At 42.0% G+C, this 9,573-nt stretch overlaps 1 protein-coding gene across 1 annotated transcript; it reads right to left on the reverse strand.

The window, feature by feature from the left end:
- Window positions 1-997: 997 nt before the first annotated feature.
- tlcd5b (TLC domain containing 5b) lies at window positions 998-5,259 on the reverse strand. The gene is made up of 3 exons (XM_042008768.1): window positions 5,144-5,259; window positions 4,397-4,592; window positions 998-1,613 (listed from the first exon to the last, which is right to left on the reverse strand). Exons 2-3 carry the CDS (start codon window positions 4,584-4,586, stop codon window positions 1,075-1,077), a joined length of 729 nt encoding a protein of 242 aa, XP_041864702.1. The 5' UTR covers window positions 4,587-4,592; window positions 5,144-5,259; the 3' UTR covers window positions 998-1,074.
- Between the last annotated feature and the right edge of the window lie 4,314 nt (window positions 5,260-9,573).

Genomic DNA, 9,573 nt, shown 5'->3' on the forward strand with positions numbered 1-9,573 from the left:
TACTTGAAATTTTACAGGTGGGATGTAATATGTCCTCCATTCCTGGAATGTCCGGGCTACAGATAAAAGTATCTAACTTGAGACACACACACACACTTAACTAGCAGCACAAAACTGAAGAAGCTAAATTAACTGCAGGTAATAGCTTTAACTCCACTATCTTTGCTTTTCTGTTGAGACAAATCAAAGTTTTGAAGCTTCAGCCCATCAATGCACCGTAAGAAGTTCAACAGTTTGCCAAAATCAGTTTTCAGAAAACAGCTGTTTAATAATCTGTAAGTTTTAGCTGAAATTGGGAGCATGACCCAAAAACTGGACCCAAACTAAATGGGTATCTCAGCTTCAGCTGGAACCATTTTGGCAATGCCTCCTTCTCTAAATGTGCGTTAACACTGACATCTAGAATTTGATCAAAAAATTTACTGTGGAAGTCTGAAAACAGTGCATCTTATAAACCCACAAATATGTGATATGTTTTTAGTTTCTGTTTATGTTTGTTAACTGGCCTGTAGTGATGGAGGTCTCTGGCGGCTGCCCCACCAATGTTTTTGGCCTGGGTCGGCCCAGGACCTTTGGCATGTCTCTTCCTTGGCTACAGCAGAATGACCGGTGTCAACATTTTGAAGCACTTTTGATTGTGTTTGCAACACACCATGTCATTTTTGTGTAAATGGGAGACAACTTGTGAGATCTGGATCATTTCCCATAGCCCTTAGATGACGCTGTGACTACAAGTCAATAATGATGTGCTAATGTGTGCCTTTGGTATAACTTCTGATGTTAGTTTCCTCAGCCAAAGCTTACATTTATCTGAAGAATATTTTGTGTAGAGAAACAGTACATTTAAAAAGTCCAGCTTCAGTCTTAAAATAGTCCAGGAGATTTTAAAGTAGGTTTGACTTGATGGCATAAGATGATGTAGTAAGCAATCATAATAAGTATCTTATTAAATAACAGTGTAAATAAATAGACATAATTGGTTTTGTTATATGAAATGCTGCTGTACCATAGCACCTTTAAAGCTGTAAAAACCTTTTTATACAAAAAGGACATGAAAAGATTTCCTCAGTCACTCTAGTCTGAATGTCCAACTAGTTTTTCTGTGTTTATTTCTTTGAGCTTGTGGTTCTCAGTCCATCTTTTATACTTGGCTCTACTTTTCTTGTAGCCAAACCTGGCTATGTCCACCATGAACACCCATGCCAGTCCGTACATGACCACACCACCAATCTTCATGACCAGTGATGTTCTGGGAGAGGTAATCTCGCAGTAAAACATCACAGTGCCAATGCCCACACGCACGATGGCAAACAGTAGAATAAAAAGCAGGTCCACAGCGTCGCCCAGGAGGCTGTCGTACAGGTCCAGCTGGCGGAGGAACCAGCGGGTCTGCAGCAGGGGGTTGGTGATCTCACTGCCGAAGATAACCCCGCAGGTTTCACAGCCTGACACCCCCATGGACAGCGCCAGCAGGATGCCCAGAATGCTGGCGATGTGATGCGCCAACATGACGAGGCCCTCGGTGCGATAGCACACACACCAACCCATGTCGAAGAAGAAGTAGCCCAGGCAGACAGCCAGGGCAAATATCTGGAGCTCAGTATTATCTGTACCTGGGCAGAAGATGAGGACAAGGTCAATAAAAGTTTTACAACTAACCTGAAATAACTTTATTCTTTTTGATTTAACATCACTGAAATACAACTTTAGACGAAAGAATGGGATCAACTCTTTTGGAGGATGTGAGTGCCGTTATTTTCCTCCTTCAAAATATAAATAAATTCAAAAAAAGAAATTACAAAATATTTTTTTATTAGTTGAACATTCTGGATTTTTCAGGTTCAGATCAAAAGAGGAAAAATTTAGAACAGGGATGTCAAACTCTGGTCCTCAAGGGCCACTGTCCTGCAGGTTTTAGACGCGTCCCTGCTTCAACACACTTGACTGAAATTAATGGGTCACATGCCAACACAAAGCCACATAAGACAAACGAACACTCTATTTGAGAAGCTGAGTTTAGAATTACAAATGAACCTAATATGCATGTTTTTGGATAGTGGGTAAAAGCTGGAGTATCTGGGAAAAACCCATTCAGAAAGACCCCTAATCAGGTCTGAATCCTGCTAGCATGACGAACAGAGCTCCCCATGTATGAGTGGGCTCTCTCCTCGCATCCTCTTACAGTCCAAAGACATGCATGTTAGACTGATTTAAGTCTCTAAATAGGAGTGAGTGTGAGTCTGATTGAAAGTTTTGTCTTTGAGTCAGTTCTGTGATGGACCAGGAGCAGCTCCAGCCCCTTGCAACCCTACATTTGAATAATCCGTTATCTCGAAAAACAAACTGTTTTCACAATCCTGTTCTCACAAGATCCAGTTATCATCAGAAAACGGTGTTTTGGCCCATGGCCCTAACCAGAGAACTGATAGTTTAGATCAGCCTTTTCCAAACTGGGGGTCCCGACCCCCTTGGGGGAAAAGGCCATATTAAAAATCCAAATTGGCATGTAGATGCCTTGTCAATGAACAGAATCCACCAAAAACCACTTTATCCTCCTTTTTTCTAAAGTTTCTGACGATTTTCTAGGCTTATATTTAGAAGATGACTAGCATATGATGTGTCACACAATTAACTACTCAGTTGTCGTGAACACTTGCTTATGTTATCTTGGTGGTCGAGGCTCAAAAAGTTTGGGAGCCAGTGATTTTGACAGTATAAAGTGAAATAAAACTTACGCCAAAGGTAATTCTCCAAATAATTCAATCCTGGAGGTTTTCTCCAGGAAAGACAAATCGACTCAATGATAAAAAAAAAAAAAAAAAATCAGAGGAACTGAAACAAAGTGATAATAGTGACTTTTTTTGGTTCATCATTTTTATATTTTTCCCTCATGACTGAGTAATAATTGCTTCCTGTCCATTGTCTTAAAAGAAAAAGGTAAAAAATACATAAGTTTTAATAACTGTTAAGGTATCACAAAGTCAGAATATCTAGCTGATCTGATCAGCTTTTTGTCACATCTGGGACTCTCTAAGAGCTCCAAGAAAGGTGATTCCATCTTTTTTTTGTCTTTCTACACAGCTAGCAGATGCTGAGTCCACTTAATAAAAACAAAAAGTTCACGTTCATCTGTTTGCTAATTCCTGAGAAACATAGCTGACTTAACTTCAGTCACTAAATCCTCCTCCAAGGTCATCAGCTTTTCACCAGCTAAAGTGGTCAGTCTGCATTAATCAGTCTGACATAATACATTACTTCTGTTTGTAAAGTAGGCCAATACCTCAACCTACATTTAAAAGCATGATTTTGCTTCCTACAATATGCTTTTTCAGATTTTGAATTGAAGCTGAGGTTTCTTACAAAAAAAATAAATAAATAAAAAAAAAAATTGTGTTTTAATAATTTTTGGGATAAATTATAAAAAACAAATTAAGCCAAATTGCAAATTTGAGTCATAATTTATGCATTTTGCATCACACATAATTATTTGAGTCACTACCTCCAACTTAGGAATCAGTGCACATTTAGTTGTATTCTACAAGCACAATATAAATTTGATGCACTGTGGCTGATAAATAACAAACTGCAGCCAAACTGTGATGCTTTTAAAACTTAATTTAAACATAAAAATGGATCTAAAAATGAAGCACAGTGATAACAAAAACAAACCGTCTGTAATATAATTAAAATTATAATTATAATTTAACATGGTCTTATATTGATTTACATTCAAGTCTGGTTACATTTCCATATTATTTATAATCTATACTTCATGGTGTGATAATTTCTGTCCTAGAACAAGCAGATGTGTTGACTGAAGTTAAACAGCCAACATTGATGAGGAAACTCTGACAAAACTGATGATCTGGATAAAAACACGCTTTTCCTTTTATCAATGAAGTGTGAGAGTTTGTGCAGCAGTGATAAAAGTTCTACAGCAGCATCACCCAAAGTAAACACCTGTTGATCTATTATATCAATGGCTGTTTTACAGTTTGTTTTTTTCCCCACTTTTTTCCATTAGATGATCACTTTAGTTGTAATAATCAGTTGAATATTTCATAAAATCTAGACCTAACAAAAGATCTCATGTGTGCCCCCCTTTTTCTGATCAGTGCTCCTGCCTGGTCCCCCATCAGAACTTTTCTAGACCCGCCCCTGTATAGCTGAAGTATAAACCCTGTCTACCACCAGCCAGCTACTGTGTTAGAGAAGGTCCTGCCAAAAACTATACTTGTCTCTCCACGTCCTGCCGTCATAACAGAGAAATAACAGACGTATGGGGCTGGTCATGTCACGCATTCATTAAAATTATTAATGCAATTATATACATAAATTAGTTACGTCATTAACGTGTTATTATATATATATATATATATATATACACATCACTGACCTGCATGTGTGAAGGGCCAGGGTCCATCAACGAAGACAACATATGCTGTCAGCAGCACGATGACGACCCCGTGGAACAACGTTACTAGGCGACAGCTCCACTCGGGTCCCCTCTGAGAGAAGATGCAGCAGAACAGCAGGTAGAGACACAGCCAGCCAATCAGGCTGCAGGTTACCTCGAATACCGGCATGGCCCTCTGGATGGCAAGAAAACAGCTGACATGACAAACATAACTCCTTTAGTGTTTTCTATGAGTCACTACTTTTTGTTTAGACCTCTCCGGTTAAAGTCTCCAACAATATTTTATTTCTATCAACCTCAGATTTCCCAAAATGACCCGTCTGTTCTGATTGGTCTGCTCCAGTGGCCTGATCAGACTCCACCCACCAGTGCATCATTTTCTATATAGTTTATCAAAAACTAGGATGAGTAATGAACTTTTGAAATTTGTTTTGCAGTAAAAACTCCACAGTACATTTAAGAATAACTCAAAATGGCTTTTTGCATTTGGTAATGGTACAATACAGATCATATGCAAACATTTATATTAGAACTTTGATTTAAAGGGGACAATGCCTGCTTTTTAGAGTAACAAAACAACACAACAGTGTTGAATAACACATTTTTCAAAAGCTACAAGCATGTTCATGTGTGGAAACTGACATATCAACAGATAATCAATGAAAATAGAGAAAGATAGAGATGTAAAAGTATGAAATATGACATCCTGAATGGTCCATCTCTTACCTTAACTCCTCTCTGTGGTCCTCATATCTCACGTAGAAAACGACTCCATCGCTGTGACGCAGACAGTCTCAGCCTGCATCACAGCTCATGATCCATAAAGGTGTAAAACTCCACCAAACTGCAGACAGCTCAGCACATTTCAGCCAGACAAACACTTACTTTGCCAAGTTGACAGCACTGCCACGTGCAGGCCACCATAGACAGTCAGTGGATCCTGAATCCCCCACTCTCCCAACCACCCCCCACCCCCACTCTAGATCTCACACTTGATCCTCTTAAAGGATTATAGTCTCTACTTCCCTGCAGATACCTGCTTTTAGATGGGACGAGTGCGATATAAGGCTGCTTATGTCCATTCAACAACAAAATAATGAAACTTTGTTCACTGATCACCTGCCCTTTGGATAAAGTTTTATCTGTTTATTTATTTGTCCTGTCTGGTTTGAAGACAAACATTTATTAGAAATGCTAAATGTATGAATATACATTGTGTTCTCATTGAGTCCTCATGTATGATTTCAGTTAACGAAACATTTGGGTTTTAGTTTTTCATGCTGGGCTTTTGGGGCCCTGGGCCCTTCGCTCTGGCTGCCCTGGATGGCCAGTGCTCCAGGATTGTTGCTGATTGCCTGGATTTCTGGCGCACCCTAGTCTGCCTCTAGCCTCTGGAGAGACATGGTTATAGGAATTACTGATGATTGTCAGCTTTGCTTTCTTGTAAAAGCCACAGAAAATTCTCTGTTGTGTTTCTTTACAAGTTTAGTAGTTGGTTGTCTGGTGTTAGTTTGGATTGAAGGCTTTTACCTGTCTTGTCCCTGTATCCTCTTTCCTCCCCTCATGTCAAGATTAAAAAATGACATCCAAACGGATGAGTTAGAAAAAATTCATCCCCCTCACAATTGTCAGTAAGGTAAACTTGACCTGTTAATCCTAAAATGGATTTTTGTACCAGGCTTTAAACATTTTGGAGCCAGCCCCTAGCGGATGAGGGGTGCACTGCAATTTTTTACACTTCCGCATAGGCTTCACATTTCACCGCCGGAGGCTGCCACTTGGTATTGACACAAGGGTTAACACCAGGGTTAACTTACATAGTGGCTGATCAGCCCAAACAAAGAGACACAAATGGGTTGACACACAAAAACATAACTAAGCTAACAAAGTAAAACCCACCCCACCCCCCCCATTGATGCTGGTGTGTGGTCCGGTCCTAGCCAAGGAACTGGAGCCACTGAAACAACTCAAGTTCCTCCTTGTGAGTTCATTGTTGGCTGTCACCTTCAGTTGTTCCTGAGTTCATGACATTCAAACCATTGTTACCTGCACCGGTCTGCCTCCTGCCTCGCTCCACCTGCATTTAGGTTCTCACATCCACAGCTTTTGTGACAAATATATATAAAGAAATATTTTAACTGTTACTGTTTAAAGAGAAAACTGCTGCTAAATCTGTTTATGTGTTTAGAGCAGGGGTCTGCAACCTTTACAAACCAAAGAGCCATTTTTCCCTCAGCCAGCTAAATAAAACTTGTTTAGAGATGCAAATGTTACGAGGCCTTTTGAAAAAATTACAACTTATAATTTTTGGTAAATATCTACTATAAGAAATCAGTTATTTTTGAAGAACCACATTTTTACATCTATTTTCAGGTTTTAAAATAACAAAAAACATGAATGTTTTGCAAAAAATAAGATAGACAGACTTTCTTTTATGGGATGTAGATATTGTGGAAAATTATGTAAAATCAAAAAGCCCAACCCAATGACAAGAAAAACAGATAAAAAAAAAAACATATTACTGACACTTTTAGTTTCATTATGTTGTGGAAATTCAATGCAATTATTCCATAAAAAAATACAAAAATTGCTAAAAACCTGCATTTTCTCATATCTATATTTAAAAACATTATTTAGTTCTTTTGTATTTTTGACCATGTATTTAGAGCCATTGTGGAAGGTCCAAAGAGCCACTTTGAAGCAAGTTGAAGAGCCCTGATTTAGTGTTTGTAAACCAAAATTTACTGCATTTTCTTCATGTAGCAGTAGGCCTTCTGTTAAAGAAAATGACACTTTGTGTGTAACAATGTGATTAATCACAATTTAAAATTTTAATTGTTGCCCAGCACTTGTATTCAACTCTTAAAGAGACATTTAATAACATTGGTGACGCAAACATGGCCACAGCCAGGAATGGACTGCAGAGTACACAGCCTCCTGCAGCTAAAACAAGAAAGACGGGTTCATGTATGACTCAAGAGATGTTTCGTTCACCTGTGCTACTGGAGGTTAATAACCTGTGAGGCGAAGGTCAGGCGCTCACCTGACAGTCATGCAGCATTAACCCATTTCCAGATCAGCTGTAATCCAACATGAGAGCAGATTATTAGCCAGTCAATGCATAGCTGAAGCAAACACAGATACATCCTCTCTACCATATTATTGGACTCACATGATACAGATTTAAATAAAAAAAATCCTTAAATTGTGTATTTTGCGGGAAAGTGTAGGAACAGTAAAGTGAAAATGAAAAGGAGATGATTTGATGTGATCTGGAAGCCTAATAAGATAATTAAATAATATATCCATCCATCCATCCATCCATCCATCCATCCATCTTCTGCCACTTATCCAGAGTCGGGTCGCTGGGGAAGCTGCCTAAGTAGGGAACCTAGACTGCCCTCTCCCCGGCCACATTCACCAGCTCATCTGGGGGGGATCCTGAGACGTTCCCAGGCCAGCCAAGAGATGTAGTCCGTCCAGCGTGTCCTGGTTCTTCCCCGGGGCCTCTTTCCGGTGGGACGTGCCCGGAACACCTCACCAGGGAGGCTTCCCGGAGACATCCTGACCAGATGCCCGAGCCACCTCATGTGGCTCCTCACGATGTGGAGGAACAGCGGCTCTACTCTTAGCCCCTCCTGGATCACCGAGCTTCTCACCCTATCTCTAAGTGAGAGCCCGGCCACCCAGCGGAGAAAACTCATTATGGCTGCTTGTATTCGCGATCTTGTTCTTTCGGTCACTACCCACAGCTCGTGACCATAGGTGAGAGTAGGAACGTAGATCGACTGGTAAATTGAGAGCCTTGCCTTTTTGCTCAGCTCCCTCTTCACCACGACAGACCGATGCAGAGTTCGCATCACTGCAGACGCCGCACTGATCCACCTGTCGACCTCCAGCTCCATCCTTCCCTCACTCGTCCACAAGACCCCCTGATACATGAACTCCTCCACTTGGGGCAGGACCTCATTGTTGACCCAGGGAAGGCACTCCACCCGTTTCCGGCTCAGGACCATGGTCTTGGATTTGAAGGTGCATCTGAGCCAACTCAACACCAGGTGGTGATCAGTTGACAGCTCCGCCCCTCTCTTCACCCAAGTGTCCAATACATGCAGCCGCTAGTCCGATGATACGACTACAAAGTCGATCATCAAACTGCGGCCTAGAGTGTCCTGCTGCCAAATACACATGTGGAAACTCTTATGCCTGAACAAGGTGTTCATCATGGACAATCCATGACGAGCACAGAAGTCCAACAACAAAACACCACTCGGATTTAGATCAGGGGGGCTATTCCTCCCAATCACGCCCCTCCAGGTCTTGCTGTCATTGCCCACGTGAAGTCCCCCAACAGAACGAGGGAGTCCCCGGAAGGAGTGCTTTCCAACACCCCCTCCAAGGACTCCAAAAAGGGTGGGTATTCTGAACTGCTGTTTGGTGCATAAGCACAAACAACAGTCAGGACCCGTCCCCCCACCTGAAGGCGGAGGGAGGCTACCCTTTCATTCACCGGGGTAAACCCCAACATACAGGCGTCAAGTCGGGGGGCAATGAGCATGCCCACACCTGCTCGGTGCCTCTCACCTGGAGCAACTCCAGAATGGAAGAGGGTCCAGTCCCTCTCAAAGACAGTGGTTCCAGAGCCCAAGCTGTGCGTCGAGGTGAGTCCAACTATAGCCGGAACCGCTCAACCTCTCGCACCAGCTCAGGGTCCTTCCCCACCAGAGAGGTGACATTCCACGTCCCTAGAGCTAGCTTTTGCAGCCGAGGATCAGACTGCCAGGGTCCCCGCCTCCGGCAGCTTCCCTGCTCACACTGCACCCAACCCCTATGGCCCCTCCTGCAGGGGGTGAGCCACGGGAGGGGGGGCCCATGTCACCCTTTCAGGCTGAGCCTGACCGAGTCCCATGGGCAAAGGCCCAGCCACCAAGTGCTTGCCTCCGTGCCCCACCTCCAGGCCTGGCTCCAGAGGGGGGCCCCGGTGACCCACGTCTGGGCAAGGGAAACCTGGGTCCATGATTTGTCATCATCATAGGGGTGCTTTTGAAAATAATATAAAATTATTTGGAATTGTTAAACATAAGGACATAATATTTGTATTAAACATTCTGTTTTGTTGTCTGTGGTTCTGTTTTCTCTTGCTTCAGTTTCACCTT

This window comes from Melanotaenia boesemani, chromosome 15 (assembly GCF_017639745.1).
Source record: "Melanotaenia boesemani isolate fMelBoe1 chromosome 15, fMelBoe1.pri, whole genome shotgun sequence".
NCBI classification, from domain to species: Eukaryota; Metazoa; Chordata; class Actinopteri; order Atheriniformes; family Melanotaeniidae; genus Melanotaenia; species Melanotaenia boesemani.

What these genes read in the sequence shown, in the direction of transcription:
- tlcd5b (XM_042008768.1), bottom strand. Translation starts at nt 4,586, where the DNA reads ATGCCGGTATTCGAGGTAACCTGCAGCCTGATTGGCTGGCTGTGTCTC. An exon ending in CTGGCCCTTCACACATGCAG is followed by an intron (nt 1,614 to 4,396) that starts GTCAGTGATGTG and finishes TCTTCTGCCCAG; the next exon opens with GTACAGATAATACTGAGCTC.